This window comes from Harpia harpyja, chromosome 13 (genome assembly GCF_026419915.1).
Source record: "Harpia harpyja isolate bHarHar1 chromosome 13, bHarHar1 primary haplotype, whole genome shotgun sequence".
Lineage (NCBI taxonomy): Eukaryota > Metazoa > Chordata > Aves > Accipitriformes > Accipitridae > Harpia > Harpia harpyja.
In genome coordinates this window covers 7,007,610-7,033,384 of record NC_068952.1, presented here as the reverse complement: position 1 = coordinate 7,033,384, position 25,775 = coordinate 7,007,610, and the positions used below count along the sequence as shown (strand labels likewise).

The window sequence follows — 25,775 nt, the reverse complement described above, 5'->3', positions numbered from 1 at the left end:
TTCAGACTCATATGGATCATTAGGAGTGAAGCTTCTGGCTCTAGGAGCCAATATATCTAAATCTAAATTTAATATTACATTGGCCATAGATGTTTAAGGATTTACGAGGAATGACTTTCAGAACTATAAAATGGCTCAATTCTTAAGATATTAGAGGCATGTACTTAAGGAACAAATACCTTAGGAAGAAGTTCTAGTTGTCTGGTATCTTCTTCCACCAGGATGTCTGTTCCTATTCCTATGCCTTCTTCAGCTGTGTTTTCTCCAGCGTGTATGTGTTTCCTTTTCTGCTTCTCAGATTTTATCAGGACCCTGTTCACTGTGCACATAGCTGCCTCACGACAAAGTGCCATCAAATCAGCACCCACGTAACCTGGAGTCAGCCGTGCTAAATGATGAAAATCAAAGGACTCCGGGAGCTTAAGTTTTCGACACAAAGTCTGAAGAATTCTAATCGAGTAGGGAGAGGAAGAACAACAAAATAAAGATGAAGCTGTGGCTTTTTTTATTTTCGTATGAAAACAAACAGCATTGATTTAAGGTCTCTTTCGGTCCACATGAACTGAAGTAGTACAGTGGGAACAGTTTTCATTAAACTAGGAAGCAACCAACACTGAAACCCACAAAACTATGCTATATATTTCCTTTCAGTTTCTAAAATGGAAAATCAACAGCATCAGCCAGGCAATGTCAATCAGTGGGTAAAAGCTAGTTTTGGTGGATCTAAATATTATAGATTCTTTAAAACTTCGTTTATGATTCAAAATGGACAGAGTAGATCTCAGAGTGTACCACAGAGATGCACACAAGTTATCCATTGAGATATTTAACCTTGCATTCCTAACAACCTTAGTCTGCATTGTCTGTTCCATCCCACTTTTATTTATTTATTGAAGAATATCTACAACAAACTATTCTGCAAGAAGCGAATGAAATCAGTGTGTGAGGAGCTCTGTCTTTTAATCTTTAGTATCTTTCCCCTACTATTGTCAGTGGAATATAACTGCAGGTGTTTCCTGCGTCCCCAGTAAAATTTCCAATAGGCAACACACAGCTTATCTGTACACCTTGTGTGTTACCTCATCCTCATTCAAAAGCTGAAGTTACACCTACTTATGCAGTTCCATCACTAATACAAAACAGCTCTATGTAACTGACAGCGAAGTGCTATGCTTCACACTTTTTTTTTTTTTAATGTAGTTTTTTCACTCTGTATCAAGGCTGAAGCTTTAAAAACCTCCTTCAAGGTCCACCACCAAGACTTCCTGCTGTTCTTCTAAGCCAAGGACAACTGAAAACTACATGAATAGTCAAAAAAAAAAAAAAAAAAAGACAAAAGCCAATGTCACCGCACAAATACTGGCGCTGAACTCTTGAGCAGAGGGATCAAATCAACTTGTTTAAAAACAGCAAAACATCACTTCAGTGGGAATATATTTTAAAAAGGCAGCACAAACCAAAGAAGTGAAGATCATTAACATACTTTCTAGTTGCAATGAAAACTAGTTTAAATTATTTCCAGATCAAGTAATGTAACTACAGAAAAGTTATGAAAAGAACAAGTTACTAAACTATTCAAAACTCTGCAATTATAATACATTTCATCTGTTCGCCTTCCCCACTAACAAGTTCCATCATCTCTCATTTAAATCTTTATTAGTGATACTAGCTTGGTTTCAAGAATTTTTCAACCTGCCTGACAACTGTAGCTAATCAAGTGACTTAAAGTATAAAAAGTTAAGAACTGTAAATGGCTCGTTCTGAATTTGTGTCCTACATATATTATTTTCCTTCATGTGTTTTACATGCGCAAGAAAACACTGCAAGTAAAGCAAGATCTCCAGGTACACCTCCTCATCCTACTCCACCCCCCTAAGGCTGTAGAACCACAGCTAAGCAGTTCAAATCATGCCTTCAGCAAGACTGATTTATTATGTGGTAAATCAGCACACTATAAGGACTTCTGTTTCTATATGATCCTTTTATTTTAAAAAAAGGAACAAAATCCCCCAACAAAAACCACCCCAAACCCAGAACAAACCAGAAAAGCAGCAGGGGGGACAGGGCAGGGAGGCGATAATTTAAAAAAGAAAATAAAAATCAACAGTTCCTGGAAGCCTACACCTCCAGGAACACAAATACATACAATTGTACAAAACAATAATATGAACAAATGTGACTACACTCTAACTTGTGAACAGTCTCTACACACTATGATGGCTCTCCCATTCACAACTCCTATCCTTTGAAATAGTGCTGTTTCTGGGAATATTGTATTTTTAACATGAACCTAAGAAATATCATAGAATCAGAACTCTCATCAGTCAACTCTTTAGTTCTACCTCCAACCGCTTGCATGTTTTCCTACAACCAAGAGGAACATAATTACTACAGGGCTGTAGATCTGGAGGAAGACGACAAAAAAAAAAAAAGTGGAAACATGGCCAGAAGTGGGGTGTGTGGGAAAGGGTGGAATAATGGCCAGTAATGCTGACAACACAAAGTGAGCAATGCTGCAAGCAGAATAGTCTGCTTTTTCAACTTAGAAATAAGATTAATTGAGCTAGAACCTTTCTTTCCTTCCTGTAACAAGATAAGCCACAGCTGTTTTCAAACTTTCCTTCCTGTGTTTTCTGCTGTTGTGGAAATGAGTAACAGTTCCTTTTTAATTAAAAAATAAAAAATATAATTTTTTTTTTTTTTATTTCATCTGACAATCATGGATCTTTGGAGTAAAAAGGGCCAATTACACAAAACAGGATGACTGCAGCTCAGCTTAATGCCTGGACTGGCGTATTTCCACAAGGAATGGAATGGAAGACTCCAGGCCTGTTGCTTAAGGTATGTGCTTGAGAGGACTAACAAACAGGCTATAATTAATTTATGTTCCTAATTTAATAATTACATAAGGAGCATGACAGACAGAACGTTATTCTCCTGAACAACAGAAAAGACATATTTAATTCCATCATCTATACTGTTAAGGCACTTGAAAACCCATTAACATAATGCTAAAAGCAGATTGGCACACAAGAAAGGAAACCACCCCAAATGTAGACACAGCTACCAAGACAAAGAGTAGATGTACACTTAATGTCTTCTGCACTTCTCAGTGTGTGCTGATCCACAGGTGTGTATAGGCAGAAATAGGACTAAACATAATAAAGCACTACTTCTTAATTTGTATGTTAACTTACACATTGTTTCCTTATTTATTAATTCAACAAAAAGAAGCTTAAACTTTATAACACATACTTTTCTCTTGCTGCTTCATTTGGGATCCCTAAACAAATTTCTCGATCAAATCTCCCAGCTCGTCTCAGTGCAGGGTCCAGTGAGTCAGGTCTGTTAGTTGCTCCAATAACAAGGACCTGGGTAGTGGCAGCCACGTTATTCAAATCTAAAGGAAGGAAGGAAGGAAGTTAGTACTTATACTCACTGTCTCAACTCTGTTCTGATATCTACGTGACTCTGTTTTTGTAGCACACAATAATAGTCAGAACAGCAGAGATAAACTAACCAACACTCATACTAAACTGCTGTTCATCCTTATTTCCACTACCTAGAATTTGCATTTTGCGCAATCAAGCAAAAATAAGCATTTCAAATTACATTTGACACATTTTCCCATTTTATCTGTTTACACAACAGACAGGCATATATAATGCTGTACAGACCACTGTGAAAATAATGTAGTAACATCCCCTCAAATTTATTAGAATCTTCCCACCACCTGCCAGGTAAACGGTGCCAAAATATGAAAAATTATTACCACTATCTCCACTAAAGTAACCATGAGTCACTACTGAAGAAAAGCAGACAGTAAGCCTGATAATTAGAAAGTTTAGCTTAGCACAGATGTTCCTGAAACTGACCATCCATACAAGTTAGGAATTGAGCAACAATTCTCCGCTCCATGTCCTTCGATGCAACTTCTCTTTTTGGGGTGATTGCATCAATCTCGTCAATGAAAAGGACACATGGTGCACTGGACTAGGAACATGAAATATTAATAATTACAAAATTATACTGACATAGTGTATTACAAGAAAGAAAGAATTTTTTCAGATTTTCTGTTCTATAATTATTACTCTAAGTCTGCTGCACAATTGACCTGTCCAGGAACAATTCTGTTGTTCTTATTGACTATCTGGAGAGCCACCAGACTATGAAACTACGCTGAACTGAGGCTATGAAATAATCAAGGCATGAGATTCAAAATGTCTCTATATGTTATTTAAGATTTAAATGTACCTTTATGTTTTCCATAAATATTCCATTGTGACTGCTTACTTGCTTAAGTCCAAAAAAGAAAATCAGACAAGAAAGGTCTGATTTGCTTTTTTGTTTGTTTTGTTAGTGACATTAGAGCTGTGGAATTCCAAGAGCTAGTATTATTGACACACATAATGAAACAAAAGGAGCAGTAGGTGGTCATGAAAAATGATCTGCCAACTTCAAGATTACTGCAGAGCCTGACCATGTTCAAAGAGTAAAAATGAGCAATGATCAACTTCTACAAGTGTTCTAAAATTCCATGTACTTCATGTTCATAAAAAGTCAACACTAACGTAGAATAATAACTACTGTAACTAATAGAATAGTGTTTAACTGACATAAGGTTACTAATATTCTCAAAAAGCACTAGTAGTGCAAAGGAATACTCAAGGAAAACACTAGAATCATCTTCAAAAAAATACTAGAATCATCTAAAAAAAATAGTATTTTAAAACCCACGCATTCTGTGCTATTAGGTAGCAACTGCGCCATCTAGTTGTCATTCACTTTTCTACTATCTGATAGAGGGGAAAAAATGCAACTAAGCCATAAAGATTCCACAGTACATGCATAAGGTATGGTGGAACTACATCTTTTTTTCCCTACACAAAAATTGGTACAAAAAACAAGTGCAAAAGCTACTTAAGTGAATGCGAGGGACTATAAGAAAGGCAACAGAATTTATTTTTAAACGTATTTTATGCAATACATTTAATTTCTTCAAAAATAACTTTTATAGCAACCTCCCCTCAATCACTATACATACAGAAGATATGTAATTTCTAAAAACTCTGTGCAATCACTTATTTAATTTTATTCTAAACAACATCTTAACAAGACTTTCTAAAAATTAAAATGTAGTATGAACTGGAAACATAATAATCTAACAGCTTCACAATCAATCTTTTTGCCCTGTTTAGCATTCTTTTTTACAGGAACATACCCTAAACACCTATATACAGTTGTGGGGGACAGTAGAAAAATTGAATAAAGTTGGAAAACCAGAACATTCTCAGAGGTCAGGAACGGAAAACTGTCCTCATGAAATAAAACATTAACCACACACTAAAAAAAGATAAATCTGCATTTGTTTAAATTAAAATTATCTCAACCTGTCTGCTTCTCTTTGCTTCTTACTAAGTCTGGAGGTCACACCAAAGCAAGACTTCAACTGTAACTTGACTCCTGCTCTTATGATGTTTGTCCCAAATTTCTTACTTTATACCTAAACCCCCAAAGGCTTAAGTCTCTCGCATTCACTCAAATTCCATGCCATACAAAACCAGCAAAAAACCCCTGTAACAAAAAAGCACAGTGAACTGCTCTTACATCTTTTTTTATTTTTATATATCAAGCCAAGCAGCTCCAAATAGGTAAATAATGTATGTTGCTCTCTTTACATTGATACGACGAACTATCTTTTGTTAAGATTTCAGAATAGTAATCTTTGTGCTCTATGACAGCATGACAGTACAATGGAATTCTGGTCACAGAAGGGGAGACACTATGACTTGTGTGCAGCAGTATAAAGATTCACTCACTAATATTCACTCAAATTCAAACCACAGCAACAAAGTATGAATCTTTACAAAGAAAAGGACAAACAATTCACAGTGTTATTTCCAACAGGCGCTCTCACCACAGCCTGCTGAAACAATTCTCTCAGTTTCTGCTCAGATTCCCCTGACACTCCAGACACCATCTCTGTTGCTGCCACTTTCAGCATCGGGAGCTCAAGTTCCTGAAAGAGACAAGGAATACTGTATGATATACCCAGAGGTTAGAAATGTTGGCTGTCCTAGAAGACAAATATTTTCCAATACGACATCTTTTACACCCAAAGATTATGGAATCAAGACTAAATCTTAAAGAGATTTTTAAAAAGATAAGCAGCATACTCCAATTTAAAATGGGTCTGAGCCATTTGGCTAAGTGAACAGAAATGGATACAAAACCCCAGGTTTCCCTAATTCAGTTAGAGAATGACTGCACTGCCAAATAGCTTTGTGCCTTAGTCCCTGTCGTGTTTTAACCCCAGCCAGCAACAAAGCACCACGCAGCCACTCTGTCACTCCCCCACCTCAGCTAGACAGGGGAGAGAAAATATAACAAAAGGCTCATGGGTTGAGATAAGGACAGGGAGAGATCACTCAACCAATTACTGTCACAGGCAAAACAGACTCAGCTTGGGGAAAATTAACTTAATTTATTGCCTATCAAACCAAAGTAGGGTAGTGAGAAATAAAACCAAATCTCAAAACACCTTCCCTCCACCCCTCCCTTCTTCCCAGGCACAGCTTCACTCCTGAATTCTCTACCTCCCCCCCCACCAGCTGCACAGGGGGACAGGGAATGAGGGTTATGGTCATTTCATCACATGTTGTCTCTGTCACTCCTTCCTCTTCAGGGGCAGGACTCCTCACACTCTTCCCCTGCTCCAACATGGGGTCCCTCCAACGGGAGACAGTTCTCCACAAACTTCTCCGATGTGGGTCCTTCCTATGGGCTGCAGTTCTTCACGAACTGCTCCAGCACGGGTCCTTCCCACGGGCTGCAGGGGAATCTCTGCTCCGGTGCCTGGAGCACCTCCTCCCCCTCCTTCTTCACTGACCTGGGGGTCTGCAGGGCTGTTTCTCTTACATGTTCTCACTCCTCTCTCCAGCTGCAGTTTCTGTGCCGCAGCAGCTTTTTTTTCCCCTTCTTAAATATGTTATCCCAGAGGCGCTACCACTGTCGCTGATGGGCTCGGCCTTGGCCAGTGGCAGGTCCGTCTTGGAGCCGCCTGGCATTGGCTCTGTCAGACACAGGGGAAGCTTCCAGCAGCTTCTCACAGAAGCCACTCCGGTAGCCCCCCTGCTACCAAAACCTTGCCACACAGACCCACCGAATACAGTCCCCAACCCAATCCTTCACAACACATATATTTCAGTTCATGCTTGGGCTCCCTTTTCGAGAAAATTGTCTATTTCCATGTGTAACAAAGCATCGCTTAGCAGTGTGAAAGAGATCCCCAACAGGTTTGGTTCCCTTAGTCTTGCTCCAGAAGCATCTGAGCAGGACTGTACAGTAAGATAAGTGTAAAGCTCACACTCAAGGTTTTCTGCTATTAAAATTAAATAAATAAAATTGTAACTTTAATAGACTGTAGCACAGTAGTGCTACAGGTAGTTGCAGACTATTTCAAGCTTCTTGAACTACATATTAAAAAAAATAATAAAATCCTAGTTTATAAAATCAAGGCCACCAGAGGCACTACCTGGGCCTTGGAGGAGATAATTTGCCTTAAATAGCACTACTGAAAATGTCTTATTTAAGAAAAATAAGTTAGGAAGTAGTCATTGAATTTATCTCATCTCTGAAAATATTTTACTTGTGTCATGTTTCTTTCCCCAAATTTAGTATGCTTCCAGGATACAAATACCCCCTGAAGTATTAAATATCACAGTATTAAATATCACAGATTCATTCAATGGGTACCTTTTTTACAGTAAGGCATTAAAAAGAAAAAACCCAAATCTTTTTAATTAAAACATTTGAAACACAGTGTCAGAAGGTTCTAACCAACTTTTAAGGAATAAACATCAGTATTTTCTTTCAAAGATAAAATCTGCACTACAAAAGTCCATAATTCACATGTATGTAAATTTAAGGTTATAATCTGTGACATTTAAGGAACAACTGTACTAAAGAAAAAGAAACGTCCATGGTTATCACTGAATAGCCCTAAATAGCCACTAGATTTATAACCAAAACAGGCACATAGCAGCACAGCAGCCTCACCACACACCAAACTACTAACACCAGTAATGCCTTGACTGTGTCAAACATGATTTCAGAGCATATGACAACATCCAGTTTTGGAATTCAGAAATCACTGTTTAACAGATGCCATCCAACAGAATAAATGTAATGCCTCGTAAAAGATGGTAAGGTTGAATCCAGACTTAAAACACTGTGGTAAATTTAACCAAAAGTATCTTCCATTTATAGCCTTCTCAATACCCATGCCTACATTGCTGTCCTGGGAATGCCTCAAAACAATTAAGTCAAACAAAATCCTGTCACTATGTCCCCTCTTCATATATGAGGTTCTAGCAAGTACAGATTCTGATGGAATATAAACCATCCATATATTTCTGATGGAAATATAAAGGAAGTGAAGATGAATATATTTTAGACTAAGATAGGAAGGAGAAAAAGAGATAAAAAAGAGAAAAGATCTAGTCTATCATGAAGGAGGATTTTTTTCTCTCTCTCTAAATATAATTCAGAAAAAGAAGAAACTGTAAATCTAAATCTATCTCACCCCAGCAATTGCCTGTGCAAGTAGTGTCTTTCCACATCCTGGTGGTCCATGTAAAAGAAAACCGCGAGGTGGAACCACACCTAAGTGGTTATAGACTTCAGGATGACGGACATGAATGAGCATCTTGCATATTTCCTTTTAAGAACAAGAGAGACCTCCATTTAAATCGCAGAAATTAGTATTATAGATTGCTAATATTGTACACGGGCCAAAATAAAGCAAGTTCTGTTTATTAATATAATTTCAGTGACTGCTTTCAGAAAGATTAATCAAAGGAAAAAAAACAACAAAATTTTGTTGCTGTTGGTATAAGCAGCTATTCTCAGTGCCATGCACATGAATTCTGCCAGATTTCTTCTTTGTCATTTTTCATGTGACATTTTATTCACTCCATTCTGTATCCCACAAATAAAATTATAACTAACCTTTAAAGTTTCGTCATTGCCTCCTACATTCTCAAACTTCACTGAAGGGCGGTAAAGCTCTGGTCCCTTACTTCTAACTGTTAAGGAGGAAAAGTCACACAAATTTAGACACAGCATAATAATAGTTGCTAACACTGAACAAAAAAGTACTCAGCCTAAACAGTTAGTTAAGCACATGGAGTAGTATTATTTTTTGGTAGTATGCATAGGACTGGAATTTTTTTTTAGTACAACATTAAGGCTAAATTTCTTAACAAAATGCTTGAGGTCACTTCTCTACACCTCAGAAAACACTTCTCTGGTAATGGATTCCACGGTCAAATACCATCTCTGTTTGGAGCAGCACACCAAAAATAACTTCTCACCTTTCTCTTTAAGTAAGATGGAATCAATTTCTCCATCTACATCTGGAAATTCTTCTTTTTTTCTTTTTGCTCTCTTACCCTTTGTCTTCTTTCTTTCACTCTCCAAGACAGAAAATTCTATTGATTTCTAAGGGCATAAAACCAGAATTATATATGCAAAACTTTCCAAGTTAGTGAACTTCTGCAAATACTTAAAAGAACAAAATGTGTCAGTGTCTATGATGTTTAACTTACACATATTATATGAATAAAGACAAGCAAGGCAGGAATTTAACCCCCTCTTTTTGTAGAAAAGCCTTTTTTTACTTAGGATTTGCCTTTTTTTTTTTTTTAAAAGGGTTAATTACAGCAGTCACTTTTTTTGCTAAGAGTACATACTTTGAAGCAAAAAAAATCCCAAACAACCCCCCCCCCCCCCCAACACCAACACCACTAACCAAAATTAGGCACCAGTTATTTGCACACCATAGAGCAATCCACTTCGGGGATGAATAAAACCGTATGAATGTATTTACTCCAACAGAAACAATTTTTATTACTAGTAAGTCAAGAGTGGCTGTAAGAAAATATTATTCAGTGCTGACACAAGTTAACTGCATGTAAGAAAAGAACTAATACAGGCGAAAAGAAATAAAAAGAGGTTCAGTGGTGAAAGTCGTGTTTGTTTGTTTATAATATAGTATTGCAAACTTTTTACAATTTGAACATCTCCCTTTTATTCAATTTCTCTATATAAGAGGATGAAGTACGGCTAGGATAAAGGGATGATTTGTCAAATCTGCCTATTCAGTAAGCATTTTGTGTAATCAGAAAGGTAGATGTAAATGTAGTTCTTCCTTCACATAAAAAAAGAGCATCCTGCCAAAACGTCTGGTCAGCCAAACAACATAAGTGTTATCTCCCACAGATAAATGGAAAGCTTTCAATAGCTAAAGAAAGTTGTTTTTTATTAAATAAGAAAAACTGGGGGGGGGAGGAGAGTATCACAAAGTGGGCAATATATCTGGATGGGGAGTAGGACCTATTTTTAACTGCTTTGTAAGTTAATGCAATTTCCTTTCAATTTCCCCAACCCTTGTCCATCCAAAAAACTTCAGCTTTCCTCAGGCTCACTAACACTTAACCACTGGCTAAGGGAGACCACATGCTATGGCTATAGCAAGCCACATGCTTCCTGACTAGTTAGGCTGGTCACTAGCAAACAGAAGAACTAACAGCTAAGTTCCACTTATCTTTCTCCCAGTATGGGCACTAATCTGGATCTCTCTAATACTGAGCACTACATCTTCCTCAAAAAATGTGGAGGAAATTCATGATTTTGTGATTTTTTTACCTCCCATACAAACATGCTTGAAACAGGCCAGAAGGTTCAAAAATCACTTCTGACATGGCAGAACAATGGGCTAAGCCCTTCCTTCTTCAGAAACCAAGCTAAAAACAAGTACTCCACTGGTCAATCTTCCCTTTCTATTTAACATGTTCACTATCTTTAAACACAGCATGCATGTTTGTAATAAAAATAATATATTTTAAAAATCCACAGAGAAAGACAGACAGTTCTCTTTTGGTCTTAGTATCACCCTTTAAAAGCCTGCCAAATTACACAGGAAATTATATTCATACTTGCTACTTAAATCACATTGGGTTTGTAAAACACAATACCTCAGAAATCAGCTTCTTTTCATCTCCTTCTCCATCCTCAGAAAGGTCAATGAAGAAGTCTTTTCCACACGGAGTTTTATCAATGAACCAGCCCCCTTCAGAGATGCGTGTTTCAACTCTTGTTCCTGGTGAGAGGGTGCTTGTTTGAGGTGCCGTTCGCACAGGAGGGGGTGTCTCCATTGGTTCATTTTTTGGAGTGGTTGGAACAGAATCGGGATTTCCTTTCTTGTACAAGCTCAGCAGGGAACTGTTCATATGATTTGTAGACTGCAGATTCATGTATTTTAAAAGAAAATGTACAGGTTACAACTTGGATTATTTATATTAAGAGGCCAATGAAAACTATTCCATAAACATCATTTAGCATTATCCCTGCTGGAGAAAGTAGTCATGCATCTTCCAACCCACTCCTCTACAAATCAAATGACTGCATACAAAACTACATCTGCTGGTTAAGGAGGCAACAGCCTTTGCGATTTACCCTGAAATGACCCCTGCTAATTGACAGTCACCTCTTTTAGTAACAGTCAGGTATGTCAGTTCCTCCAATCATTTCATTCATTTGAATGCCACGTCTTTCAGGCCCCCAGTGTGCTTTCCTCAAAAGTGATTCCCTACCACAGGTTCTTCCTTTTTCTTCAGAAAATAGCCTCCTTTTAGCTCTACAGATTCTCAGTTGGAATTGCCAACTCTGACTATAACTCATCTTTATCTCCACTTTTAAACTCTCCAAGTGCATTGCAATTTCACCACATAGAATCATGTGTTATACAAACACAAATGATCATAATAAAATCCAACTTACTAGATCTTCTGGATAATCATCATAATCAGAGTCATCTGTGGCACTTCCTGCAGTCCTTCACATGGAAGGAAGACAAAAACTATTAATGTATCAGAGCAGAACTGCGAGACACCCACAAAACAAAACAAATGCAATTTCTACAACGAGGTTCCCCACAACCATCATATGTAGCCTGAGACTGGTGAAAAATTCCTGACTTGCATGCTCTAAATTTACTACTTTGGAGAGTTAAAAAATGCATCCTTTCCAAGTCTGTGATAAGTTGGATTAATTTGGCAACCTGACTGAAGACAGTCCTAAAAAAAAGTGATGTAGGATCAATTTGATTCAGTTCACCAAGAGATCACACAATCACCAATGCTGGCACAAGGGAAGTAGTAGCAAATCACTGCTGAACTAGACTAGTCCTTCTGACAACAATGTCCTATTTCCCACGAGACCCTTAATATCTATCACAGGTTAGAGAAACCAGAATGGTCCGTGAGACTATGCACTGGGTTAGGAGTCAGGAGATCTTAATTCCAATCTCATAGCCAACAGTGATTTACTCTGAACAGCCTGTCCTGTAGTCTTATCTCTCAGATTTAGCCAGTATCTCTCACCCCCAAGAAAGATTAAGAACAAAACAAAACAAAGTAACTGAATCACATGAGGACTGGGGCCTTGGAAAACTATCGAGGAATCCCCAAGGATATCCACTAATTCAGGGTTGTATGTTCCCCATAACAGAGAAATCATGATTGGCTCTAGTATCTGCTTGTCTTCAGTGAAAAAAGTGCTTCCATTAACTACAGGTAACTTCTGATGAAGACAAGCCTATGGGAAATCAAGGATCTATCTGTAATCTTGAAACTACCAAAATTTAATATGAAGACAGAAAGCTTTAAAAAAATTATAATACTAGAGGCATTATTGAAGTAATCTAATGGTAAAAATTCTTCTTACTCATTTTTCTCTTGTTGTCTTGCTCTTTTTGCCACATGTTCAGCTTCTAAAACTGCTAAATCTTCATGTTCTTTTTCATTACTGATTATTCCAAACACTGAAAGAAAAAGTTCAAACATGTTAAGAAAACAGCCAAAGCATAAACAAAAAATTCCCCGTCTTAGACATAATACTAACAGAACTACCTTTTTCAACTTGTATTCTAAAAGCATTTCTTTTTCTTCGTCCATATTCTGCACTGAAAAAACAAAATAAAGAGGTTACACCAACTACTTTTTCCCTCAACATACTGTCATTCTCAGTGGAAAAAATACATTGTAAATTGATACCTGAGCTTCTACACAAGTTCTTATTAAAAAAAAACAAACTATGTGAGAATGTGATTGTTTTTTCTTAAGCCTGGAATAGCTCAATCATTGGGATGAAGCAAAGCCACTAAACTACACTGGTCTCTAAAGGGACCTTTAATAAAAATTATTAAGGTCCTCTTTAACTGTAGATATAGAGAAGCAGCAATGTTCAAATGAACACACTGGATTCTATTTCACACCATGACCCATTTTTAAATTTTTATTCAAACAAGAACATATAGCCACAGGACTACAGTCTAGAAAGGACAGTCCAGTGAGGAATAACTGTGCTAATTAATAATGGTCAGTATGAGAAAACCTGATTCAATGAGCATCCTTAAATGCAAACAAAAATCATCAACCTTTTACTTTCACTTACTGAGGGTATATTTTATTTATTTGCTTTTATACAATAGCTGACAGAGGAAAAACAAAACAAAAACCCAAGATCTGTAAGCATCCTAAGCGAGGGTTTTGGCTCCCTTTCTCTAACAAGGCACAAATAAATAGAACATGCGAACATGAATGAATATACTTCTCCACCTTCATTAACCCCCAACACCCACCAATGATCTGCAGAAACACAGACTTGCTCCCGACCCAGAAAAGCGTAACAGCCTAAAAATAATTAGGCAAGACTGACTGTCCTGCTGAGCAACTGAGCAAGACTTAGTGTCTTACTGAATCCTCTATTTCCCCCATCTGCCTGCACTGAAGTGTTATTTTCCCTCGTATTTTAAGCTCACTGCGTTAAGGACCAACATGTAATGCATCTGTAGCTGTTTAATTAAAAAAAGCAACCCATAAAAAACGAACCGCAACTAGATCTTGCAATGCCAATGCGTTAATAAAATATCAGTTACTAGATATATCAGCAGAGGAAAACACTGGAGTGGAAATGATCTTATTGTTTCAACCAACCTCAACAACTGGTAATAAAGTTAACATAAAGAAAATTAAAATTTTTATTAAAAAGACACAAATGCAAAGTAACAAGATAATATAGTCCATATTTTGAATGTAGAATATAAGAATACAAATCTTTGCTCACCTGTAGGTTTTCTGCAAATCAGATGCTAGAATTCCAATGTCAACATACTGGCCACATTTACTACTTGCAAGATACTGAAATGAAGAAAGCAGTGAATAAAATCTTTGTCAATCACTTCACCAGAACAGCTAGATCAAATATGCCTATTTCAAACTCTACCCTTCTTAGAAGTCAAAATGAAAATCAGAAACAGCTTTGAACTGCCTTGGAACACACTAGACAGTATTTCCCAATGAAATGGGAAATGCTTATTAAGACACAGATAACGAGCTAGCTACGTTTCCCGGGGAAAAGCATTTTGGTGCTTTGGTGATTTCTGCCAGTGCAACTCCATTGTTTTTATTAAGAAAGATGACGACTTTGTAACCCACGCACCATCTTACTGTCAATCCTTCTAAAGTTCTTGGTTTCTCTCAGTTAACCGCCTTGTTTTAGATCTCCTACCTTAAAAATGAAACAATCTACATCAGTATGGATACTGTCATAATAAGAACTTTAATCTTTGCAAGATGCTTCAAAGAATACTATAGAAAAGTATATAAATGAAAGTGAATTCTATCAAGCCTTTTTTTATTTCTCTGACAGCAGCTGATCCAACCCATTTTCAAATCACAATTATTCAAGTGTGAGAAAATGTACTAAATTTCAGGTACAACTGTACTCCATTTCCTTTCTTCCCCCACTCTCCAAATTAGGAGTGAGAAGGAGCTTCAATACAGTAATGGTGGATTCCTTCTTAAAAAAAGAAAACAGAGAGAAAGAATATCCCTAAAAGATATAGTATCACAAATGTCACAGCAAGGAGAATTTCAAAATCTCATTTAAATTAGTATCTCTATTTAAAACAATAAAATTGCTTAAAATTGAATACAGAATTTTTTTTTTTAACTTGATGTTACACTTCACATTACCCATGGGCAGCTACTGACCTGCAGAAAATATCAAGCCTACCATAAATCCAGCTGGCTCTTTCATTTCATAATAATCAAGACACAGCCACTATGATCTTGTAAAGGAAAATAAGCAAGCTCCCTCAAGGAGCCGCTCACATTTTTAGGAATTAGAAGCAGAGTACACTTCTACACAGACACAGAAAAATGGCGCTTAATTTGCAAAGTCACCATAAATATTCATAAAATATAACACAGCACTAAGCCACTTGAAGGAATCACTGATCTCCCCACTCTTCACACGTGTATTGTGGAAGTAATCACATTTTTTCCCTTTCTTCACACATTTAATTAACCGATGCACACGTTTCCAAACATAAACACTTCCAATTTGCCTACATCTGCCCAAAGTGTGAGTTTTGGGGTTTTTTTACTATTCAATTCACACTTGAAATAGCACCCAGGTTCAGGATCGGAAGTACCGAAGAGGACGGAAGAAAATAACAAAACAAACAAACAGAAATAAAATAAAATTTAAGGGAAAGACCTTTTCAGAGGCCTTCTTAAAGTCCTGAGAGACCAGGCCGGGTTTTGGCCCTCGCTGCCGTTCCCTCCCGCACCTCAGCGGCCCGGAGGCTCAAGGCCCCTTTCAGCGAGAAGGGGGAAACGCCAGCCCCGCCGTGCCTCCCACCCCCACCGGCTGACCGCCTCCGCGGGGACGAGGGCCGCCGGCCGGCCGCCGCTGCCTGCCGACGGCGGGTACCTGCTTAACGCGCTGCTTCAGCCGCAGGTCCACGAAGCGTCCCGGCCGGCTCCGCATGGCGGCTCGCCGCCCTCCCCGGCCGAGGGCCTCCCCGCCGGCCCGGGGGCTGTCCTACCGCTTCGCCTGCGCGGGGCGGCCGGGCGGGAACTACGCGCAAGGCAGCGGCCGGGCGGGAATTGCGCGCAGGCAGCGGCCGGGCGCCTCAGCAGCAGCGGCGGCACCGCCGCCAGCCCCCTTCGAACTGCCCGCCTGGACCGGCGGCGGGGCCTTGCTGTGGGCACGCTCCCTTCTCCCGCCTCTGACGCGCCGGGCCGCTAATTAAGCTTCAAAATAGAGCCCCTCCCCGCCCCGGTGAGGGCTGCGCGGGGTCCCCGGCACCGCCACGACAGCGCCCTCGCGAAGAGCCGGGACGTGCCTCGGCTGTCACCCCTGAGGAGGCCCGGGAGCCGGCTGCCGCGGGGACTCCATTTCCCAGCATGCCGCGGGGCGCGGGGCGGGGCGGGGCGGCCCTGCCCGGTCGGGGGAGGGGGGAAGGCAGAGCGTACGGCAGCCGGGAGGGCGGCGGCCGTGGCGGGATGGAGTCGGTGGTCTTCATCTTCTCGCTGATTGACTGCTGCGCCCTCATCTTCCTCTCCGTCTACTTCGTATCCTTTGGCTGGTGGGGGGGGAGGGGTGCCCGCGCCCGGCGGGACCGAGGTGGGCCGGGCCCGTTGAGGCGCCGCTGAGGGCGGGCGAGCGGGGCCGGGGCCGCGGCCGCGGCCGCCGGGTTGGCGGTGGGTTGGGAGCGGCGGGGTGTGAGGGCCTGTGCCGGGTAATGGCCGCTGGCGGGGGGTGCCCGAAAGGGCGAGTGATTCAGTGCCCGAAATACGTTCGTTCCTCCGAGCGGTGGAGCTCGGGGGGCTGCAGGCTGCCGCGGGCGTGTGCGGCCGGTGCCACGGAAAACACACGGTCCCTCGGCAGAAGCAGCGTGTGCTCGGCGTTGGTGTAGAGGAAGAGGTGTCGAAGCATGCTTCACCCCCTCAGAAACTACCCAGGCCTCAAAAAATGTGGCCACCCGATAGCCTTTTAACTGTAAGGATACCTGCCTCTTATTTCAGGTGTGAGCTGGTAGCTGGGAGACTGTGAGTTCCCTGACAAACAGAATTTCCATATTCTTTGTTACAAACTTGCCTGCAGTCTTCGCTGCTCTGGCATTGTTAGAATGTAAAAGCACTCATTTGGCTTCTTTTTCTTATTCTTCTGAATAAAAGAGAACGGGCTCTCGCACTCTTTCAAATCCTGGTGCTGTTTCAGAATCTAGCCAGTTCTCCTAACAGAAAAGAAGTACAGAAGCACTTGAAAGAAATTAATCCTAGAAGGATAGGTTATTTGTTGAAAAATGAAAGGACTTTTTTAGGGATAGGAAAAAATCTCATGCTTTTTCTTTTCCTTGGAGAAAAGGAGTATGAGCTTTACAGGACATAGCATGATGATGTGCACACGTGCATCCTCAGCCTTTTTTGAAAGGACTTTTCTGTCTGCAATCTTCATGTTTCAGTTGCTGAAAGTTCATTTGCTAATGATGTTACCCTCTTATTTCCTAGCAAAGTATGAATCAATCCAATGTTGCTGTAAATGTAAAAAAAGTAGATCCACTTCTTAAAACTGCACTGTTTAGCTTTATTGTGAGGAGAGTTTAAAAAGTGCATTAACTTTTTCTTCCTTTTAAGTTCTGGCTTCAAGTGCTGTAGTAATAATTCTGATACTAAAAATATCGAGTTTGCCTCCCTGGTCTGTTTTAAGTGTTGAACTGAACTTTAGCACTTGTGCAACAGTTGCCATTGGAAAAACATCATAAAATCACTTGGCCTGATGATAAAACGTGACCTAACTTTCTCCCTAAAGTAGGAATGAGTTGTAAATAATTGAAACGTGCCTTTGGCAGATCAGCTATAGAACAAGACAGTCTACGCTGAGAGCAGAGTGCTCTCCCCAACTTATTGGATAAAAATAAAGCTTTGTGTATTCTGAGTTACCATACAATTTCTCCTTATCTTGGACTCCAGATAATTACATTATCAGATTTGGAATGTGACTACATTAATGCTAGATCATGCTGCTCAAAACTCAATAAAGTAAATTATTCTTCTTTGCATTTAATGTGGTTTAAGAAAACAGTCCTTCATCTTAACATCACAAATAACAGGGGTGTAATGTATATCTGAATAGCCTTGACTGGCGATATTTTGCATGTATCCTTTATTTCAGTCTGCTTGTCTTTTTCGGATACCCTTCTTTGCTCAAATTCAGTCACAAAAGGCTGTTCTTCTGACTCTGAGATGGGCTGCTACTCTGAATTCCTGGGACTAAGACTTAACTCTTCGCAGAGCTCTTGAGTTCTGTGCTTTCGTTCTTGTAGGTGTGCCACACCAAGCTTGTCTACTCGTGACTGTTCAGATCTTTATAGCAACTTTCTCTGATGCTCCTGTATAATTTCTAACCTCTCTTGAACAGTAGAGAGTTTTACTGTGAGAAGGAAAAGTACTATTTTAAACAAATCTGCTTAAAACTGATTTCATTAAATCAGTGTGGCCTTTCCGCATGGGTGTTCACTTTGATTTAAAGGTATTTTCTTTCTTAATGTAAGAGAGAATGCTACAGGATACTATCAAGCCAAAAATGTGTTAATGCTAGGGGCTGACCCAATTTAACTATGCCAGTTTTCATATTGATCAACTTTCTTGTCTGTTCCAAGCCTAAGGGTGTTTGTCCTGTGTCTGTGCAGATTTTAATTATCTGCTTCTCTCATTCCTAAATCCACTGTTCTCTGCAGTGATTTCAAATGAGCGCTGTATACTTTCTTAACTCGCTTTCTTAAGTGCTTGTGTAATATAGCTGTGTTCAAACAGCTGCTGTGCTTCTCTCTAGAAATTCTTGTAATACTTGGATAAAGTACCTCTGTTGTAATATCTTAGGGCCTGATTTCTGGCTTGCTTACGTGGAATCTGTCCGAAGGTCTTAATTTCCCTGTGTTGTGATGAAATTGCATGCTTCTGCTACGAATTTTCTGTCTGAGTTTTGCATGATTAAAATCAGATGATAACTCTATATAGATCTCTCTTTCAGAAAGGAATTTACATTTGTGCATATAACTCTCTTCTTTTCTTCCCTTTTTACAGTGGGTGGTCCCTGAGGTGATTGGCCATGCTGTTGTAACGGTATTAATGCTTATTTCATTGCACTGGTTCATCTTTCTCCTTAATTTGCCAGTAGCAACATGGAATATATATCGGTAAGTGCAAAGCGGTTTGTGTGCTTTTTTTTTCCCCCACTGTTACTAGTTTAGCTTTAAGCGTAGTATGAAGATAAATAAGGTGTCATGATGAGATGTTTCAGTTACGTTCTTGAGCTGCTAACTGTCTTCATGGATCTAGCTAACATAAAACTCTCCTCTCCTTGCAATTAAAATTACAAGAAACCCACCAGTGTAAAGGATATGAAACTTTTGGCCTTTCCTTGCATTCTTTCTAGTGCCCAGGAACCTTGATTTGTGAGTCATTCCCAAGTTCACAGGAAATAATAGTATGTTAATTGGGATTGTGAAGTAGTACTGCAAACGTAGTTGTTAATGTTTTTCATGCTGTGCCTGTATGTCTGATAGTGATATCCACGTAAAAATACTTAGGTCAGCATGGGTGATGGTTGGGGAGGATTTGGGAGAATAAAAAGTTATTCTCTTCAGCCTTTTGTTATCCCCCATGTTTGTGGTGTTATCCCCCGTGCCCTCCTTCATTTACTGTCTTGTCTCTCTCCCTCATTTGTGTTGGTTTTGGTCCCCCGTCTTGCCTCTTTGTATTTGGAAAGATTTGCAGACTTTTCATCTTATGACAACTGTCAGTGTTACTGGTCTTTGTATACTGGGCTGTCCACTGCTTTGAAATGGTTTACTTACCAGTAGGGGTTTCCATGTGGCAACATTGGGACTGTCGGTGCAAAAATGTTCTTTTTATTTTGTATCATTTGATGTGCAGAGAATTGAACCTTTACAGGTGTTATGCTAATGAAAACTGGGTGTGGATTTGTCAAAAATTGTCTCTAATCACTATACTATGGGAAGTCCAAAAGACCAAATGTTTAAACATACAGGTATGAAAAGTTGGCTGTAATTCTTGTTTGCCTGAACCTCCTAGGGCTAACTATTTGCAGGGATAGGTGGAGTTGCTGTTAAAATTAAACAAGAGGTTTCATAGCTCTCATTAAAAAGAAGCTCAGGATCCCTTTACTGATAACTTTGTTGTTCTTGGGCAAAGTAACCATGCATTTATCACCCTTGTTTTCTACAAAACTGCTAGCAAAGCCTTCAGATGTTTCTGAGCTGGAGTAATATGAGACAGTGTAACTTGGGTGCTTAATAAACAAACGTTGCCTAAATGCAGACACATAGGGATAGTTTTGTTTGGCCACCTGTATGTGCTGTATTATACACCATTGCACAAAATGACCAGTATTCCCTTTGGTATCTGCTGGCAAGTATGGAATTTGCATTTGATGTTTCATTTAGGCTAGACTGTTTCTACAGAGACATTAGAGAAAGAATGTATTTTCTTTGAAGCTTTGAAGATTTCTTGTACGGGTTACCCCTTTGCTGCTTCTTTTTGCTTACTTATGTTAATGTTTAAAGTAGCCACTTGCTTTCCCTTCTAAACCTGGTCAGAGAGAATTCAAAAAGATACTATTATTTCCATTTCCACACTTCAGGCAGTAAGCTTTGACTGCTGTGTTGAATTGACAGCTCTCATTTTATATTTGTCATGCATGGGGTAGACATTCTGAATATCCTAAAATCCAGGATTGTTTCCTCAATTTTAGATGTGTGGTGTCAGCAGTAAATGAATATGACAATACGATACTTTGCCTGTCCTGCCAAAAGAAATCAAAACGTTAAGCTTGTATTACTAATCCTGCCTTCTTCCTGAGGATCGAGGAGTTTCACCCACATCAATAGCCTGGACTATCCTATCTGTAGTGAAGGAGTTAGAGGTCTGCGAAAGCAAGAGAGTTGTTTAGCATTGTAAAGGAAATCTGATGTTTTGGGATAGAACTTACATTTGATGCAATGATCAATGGACAAAAGGTATGGTAGTCAGAAAAATGGTGGACTGTAAAGTAGTTTGAATACACTGAAGAGAGGAGAAGGTGTCAGTTACTAAACTAGGATTAAGTGGCAACAGATGAAGTGTGAACCCATTACCACGAGCTGCAAACTTTTAGCATCAGCTGAATGTGTTTGAATTTTTCTTCATATGTTATAGAGTTTCGGTAACCAATTTCTGGAGTAAATGTTGCTGCAGAAGAATTCAGAAAGGTTTAAGATTATCATTCTACTCCAAGATGAGTACAGAAATAAAAATAATTGTGTTGAGATTGAAGAAGTCTGTGCTTTGTAGTATATCTAAGTGATAATAGAGAGAAAGGTAGGATAATCATCCCTTCCCCTTATTATCTTTCCTTCAAAACCTGCTTAATCTTGATGAGTAAATGGCAGTTACAGGCAGTACTGGCTTAATTTACTAATTGTCTCAATGATTTCAGTAATCTCCAGTGAGCCATAGCAAATAAGCTGCTTCAATATCTAGTTTTAAAACAAGGAGAATGTGAGACAAAACTAGACTGTCTCACATTCTCCTTGCTTTAAAACTAGATATTGAAGCAGCTTATTTGAAAACTAATCATATTCCAAAATAGGTTTTTTTTTTTTTAGGTCTTAAATATTTCTTAGACCTGCTACTATGTAAAAGAAGCAAGAATTACAAAGGAAATGTTGAATGTGAGTAGGCAAAAAGAAAGCAACTCTTTAAAAAAAAAAAAAGTTGAACATTTCCCTTTCTTCTTTGTTATATAGACCTGCTTGAGGCAATATGTCCAAATGATGTGATTCTTGCCATGTCTTTAAGTAGATCATACCCCTCTTAAAACTGAACAAGTAGGAAAAAAAAGTTTAAAAAAAAAAAAAATCTTTAAAATACAGTGAAAATTCTTACCGGGACTCCCACATCCTTTACAAAATTGTCTAATCTGGAGGGAAGTGCCCTGTTGCTGTGGCAGCAGCTTCCACTGAATGGAGCTACTGGAGGCACTAATGTGTATGTTCATTAAAGCTGACAGTTTTCTTGTTCTGTGTGGCTTTGCTGCAGAAGTTTTTTCCTGTTTAGAGTATGAGAACTGGCTTGAGTTGGGTTTGTCAGCATCTAGCATTGCTGTGTCCATGACTACGTTTCCTTAGATGTATAATAAAAGCTTGTGGGCCTCTTGGAAAACCTATGTCCCAGGTTCCGCAATTAAGTTGCATCATTTAAGTGTTATCATTCTTCTTAAAATGCAAAATTAATAAATACTACCTTTATGGCATTCATATCCTAGAGATATAAGGAAACTATGCACTCTATTTCTAGGATAAATTAGTACAGGAAACTTGTGTTCTTCCTTTTATTCCAATAAAATGCATTACATTCCCAGTAAATGGACAATAATTTGTGTTATAATACTAAAAATAGAACAATTGCTTAAAACTTCAAATTTAGAAGAGAATTTCAAATTGTAAGTATTTCCCATGAACTATTTTTAATGGGACATAATTGTCTTTCTTATTAGTCAAATATGCTGCAGTGCTTTTTAATGCCTCTGTGAAAGACAGACAAATGCTGTGGTCTTAACTTTTTTTTTTTTTGGTCTCCTGCTAGAAAACATCCTTGTTTCTTGTTGCCTTACTTCCCTTCCTATTATTAAAATTGTTGTGGTTTAACCCCAGCCAGCAGCTAAGCCCCATGCAGCTGCTTGCTCTCTCCCCGTCCCAGTGGGATGCGGGAGAGAATTAGAAGGGTAAAAGTGAGAAAACTCGTGGGTTGAGATAAAGACAGTTTAATAAGTAAAGCAAAAGCCGTGCACGCAAGCAAAGCAAAACAAGGAATTCGTTCACCACTTCCCATGGGCAGGCAGGTGTTCAGCCATCTCCAGGAAAGCAGGGCTCCATCATGCCTAATGGTGACTTGGGAAGACAAATGCCATCAATCCAAACATTCCCCCCCTTCCTTCTTCTTCCCCCAGCTTTATATGCTGAGAATGACATCGTATAGTCTGGGATATCCCTCGGGTCAGTTGGGGTCAGCTGTCCCGGCTGTGTCCCCTCCCAACTCCTTGTGCCCCCCCAGCCTCCTCGCTGGTGGGGTGGGGTGAGAAGCAGAAAAGGCCTTGGCTCTGGGTAAGCACTGCTCAGTAATAACTAAAACATCCCTGTGTTATCAGCACTGTTTCCAGCACAAATCCAAAACATAGCCCCATACTAGCTACTATGAAGAAAATTAACTCTATCCCAGCTGAAACCAGCACAATAATGAATGCTGTAAGAGGTGGGGGAGTGCCTTTTGGAGTACAAGTGGTGCCATTCTTCAAGTATATAAAGAAAATCCAAAAGTGTTCTGTTCTGAGACCTGGCTTTTGCTCCAGGTGTAAGATGGGCAGTTAAATTCCAGTGTAGAAAGAGTATTATTCCAGGAAGGTAGAGCCTGTGTGACATTTAAGTGAAATAACAATACTGTTCTATACTAAGCTCACATGGAGTGAGAACTTCATATGCTTGCATTTGCTTTCTTGGGAGATGCTTACGACAAAGCAACGTGCTGCTTGTTGAATTTTCACAGGACATAAACATTTGTTTTGCTGGTTTTATTATTCCTTTTGCTTATGTTTCGCTTTGTTTCACTCAGCTTTTGTTCTTATTTGGGTTCGGACAGCAGTACATAACTTCTTCAGTTCTGCCCAATCTCTCCTCCTGTCAGCCTCAGTGTCTCTGCTGAGATAAAGCAGGATGGTTGTGACAAAGATGGGAATAATACGCAGATCCTTTGTCTTGTCTTATGCTATCTTGTTTTGTCCACTGGAGTTTGTGATTATCTATGTGGGGTTTTTTGGTAAATAAATCACTAATTCTTATCTAAATTAATTCTTTTCTAGTCTCTTTCATCTAATGCATCTTTCCACGGTGGGTGGATGTTTCCTTCGCAACACCAAGTAACCATAAACAGCAATTAAAATGAACTGGAATTGGCTATTACCTGAAAATTCTCCCATTTATACATGGGAAGCTGGGCTGATGCTTTTAGTACTTCTTGTCCTCTTATTCTTTGTTCATGGGTTGTAGTGGCAGAGATACACGCAATATCCTGAAACAGAATTAAAAGAGAGCTTACTTATGTTGAATTGTGAAACGTGTCTTTAGATGAAAGTCCCTTCTGTGCAAGCTTTCCCCCTCCCCTTCACAACACTCCCTAATGTTTTGATGACTATGCTTCTGGTTTTGTTTTTGTTTTGTTCTTAAACTTTCAGGTACATTATGGTGCCAAGTGGAAACATGGGGGTATTTGATCCCACAGAGATCCATAACCGAGGACAACTGAAATCGCACATGAAGGAAGCCATGATTAAACTAGGCTTTCATCTGCTCTGTTTCTTCATGTACCTTTACAGGTTAGTTTCAAAAATTGTTCCCAAGGAACAAAGGAATTGTTTGCCAGTTATTTTTATCTCCTCTATTCCGCTAGTGTAATTGCTGGTATTCGTATGTTATCTTTTTGCATCCTGCTAAGCCTCAATAATATATTTTGACAGCTATCTGCAGGCTCATTATATGCCTTTATTCTTTCTCATCAAACATTGTTTGGAAACTCAGGCTACTCCTTAATCTCAAAACCACTTTAACTACAATATAGAGGGTTACATGATTTCAGCACCTAGAATAAGTGGCCTATTTAGAATGGAAATAATCTTGAGGACCAAGTTTATTTTTCAAGTTCTGTTTTAGAAAATAAAGTTGATCTGGCTAAGTTACAGATGAGTTCTGTGATGGGGCCACTTACTACAAGATGGAAGAACTACTGTTCTTCTGCTGCAGTATTACTTCTGCAGTCCTTGTCTTTATAAGCAAAGCACATAGCATGGTTGCTTTGACTTTCTATTTCAGAATCAAGTGCAGTTCTCTCATGAAAATGATAGCTGTTCCTACTTGCACATGCTTCAGTAATCCACTGGTATCATGTTTTCTGTTTTGTCACAGTATGATTCTGGCTTTGATAAATGATTGAGAAGTTGAAAAAGAACCATTAGCTGCCAAATTGGGTCATCACTCCAGTGACTGGTTGCGGAGCCACAGACACCTTCCGAACAAACCTAGATAAGTGTTGTCATGCAGTATATTTTTCCTCTTTGAACAAGAAGTATTTTTCTGTATTTTTAACATAAAATATTTTCAAAAGACATTGGATCTGTGTAGCAGTTGTTTTTGTTCCTTTACAACCCAAACTGCTGGAGCTGCTGCTTCTGTAAGATGAAATCCTTGCTTACAGAACTGATCTCATAGGAATTAAATGGTGAGAAGGGAAACTCATTTCAGCAGTGTGGGCTGGTAATATGGTAGTTCCAGAACAAATTTAAATGCAGCAGTCATGTCTGCTTCTTACTGAAAGGTGTCAGGATGTGCCTCTGGCTGTCAAGCTGTCCTATTAGTGCGTAGTCTGAAGCAGCACTTGGAATATAGATTTTAAAGTGGAACAGTAGCACAGCTTGCATCTTTGTGTCAGTGTTTTTTCCAGCTAAAAAGCAATGGAATAAAAGTTATGCTTTTTTCCCTTTCCATCCCTCCCTCCAATAACCTATATGAAGTCTTGTGTTTGGATGGATTAAGGTCCCTTTGGTGAAAGTGGCACCTATGTGTAAGACTGAAAAACAGATAAGAAACATGATTAATAGTTGCTTTTTCCCTTTAACTCTTGTTTTGTTATTGAAATACATTATAGGCCTCCATACAAAGTAAACATCATATTGCACCAGGGCTGGAGTTGGTTACAGAGCAAAAGGCTATCTGCAGTCACTAGCCCATGAACCTGCTATTTCCATATCTAATT

At 39.2% G+C, this 25,775-nt stretch overlaps 2 protein-coding genes across 4 annotated transcripts in view; one reads left to right on the top strand and one right to left on the bottom strand.

The window, feature by feature from the left end:
* The window catches only part of NVL (nuclear VCP like), a 43,550-nt gene extending 27,551 nt beyond the window's left edge, over window positions 1–15,999 (bottom strand). For 2 of the 3 annotated variants that reach the window (XM_052806804.1, XM_052806806.1), the window contains exons 1-13: window positions 15,841–15,999; window positions 14,188–14,261; window positions 12,972–13,024; window positions 12,787–12,883; window positions 11,842–11,896; window positions 11,037–11,303; window positions 9,375–9,501; window positions 9,010–9,086; window positions 8,585–8,719; window positions 5,918–6,019; window positions 3,876–3,993; window positions 3,256–3,400; window positions 180–450 (exon numbers count right to left, since the gene is read on the bottom strand). In XM_052806804.1, coding sequence (XP_052662764.1) covers window positions 180–450; window positions 3,256–3,400; window positions 3,876–3,993; window positions 5,918–6,019; window positions 8,585–8,719; window positions 9,010–9,086; window positions 9,375–9,501; window positions 11,037–11,303; window positions 11,842–11,896; window positions 12,787–12,883; window positions 12,972–13,024; window positions 14,188–14,261; window positions 15,841–15,897 — 1,578 coding nt within the window. In that variant the 5' untranslated portion in view covers window positions 15,898–15,999. Of the gene's footprint in view, window positions 1–179; window positions 451–3,255; window positions 3,401–3,875; window positions 3,994–5,917; window positions 6,020–8,584; window positions 8,720–9,009; window positions 9,087–9,374; window positions 9,502–11,036; window positions 11,304–11,841; window positions 11,897–12,786; window positions 12,884–12,971; window positions 13,025–14,187; window positions 14,262–15,840 lie in introns of those variants that run through there. The other variant, XM_052806805.1, reaches the window with a different exon arrangement.
* A 360-nt stretch (window positions 16,000–16,359) lies between these two features.
* On the top strand, window positions 16,360–25,130 carry CNIH4 (cornichon family AMPA receptor auxiliary protein 4). The gene is made up of 5 exons (XM_052806561.1): window positions 16,360–16,484; window positions 17,886–17,954; window positions 18,999–19,111; window positions 24,202–24,342; window positions 24,929–25,130. Exons 1-5 carry the CDS (start codon window positions 16,416–16,418, stop codon window positions 24,954–24,956), a joined length of 420 nt encoding a protein of 139 aa, XP_052662521.1. The 5' UTR covers window positions 16,360–16,415; the 3' UTR covers window positions 24,957–25,130.
* Window positions 25,131–25,775: the final 645 nt, after the last annotated feature.

Bases quoted from the DNA above. Each gene is read 5' to 3' on its own strand.
- CNIH4 (XM_052806561.1), top strand. From the start codon at position 16,416: ATGGAGTCGGTGGTCTTCATCTTCTCGCTGATTGACTGCTGCGCCCTC. The intron at 16,485-17,885 runs GTATCCTTTGGC...CTTGGACTCCAG, and splicing joins TCTTCCTCTCCGTCTACTTC to ATAATTACATTATCAGATTT. The intron at 19,112-24,201 runs GTAAGTGCAAAG...TTAAACTTTCAG, and splicing joins GCAACATGGAATATATATCG to GTACATTATGGTGCCAAGTG.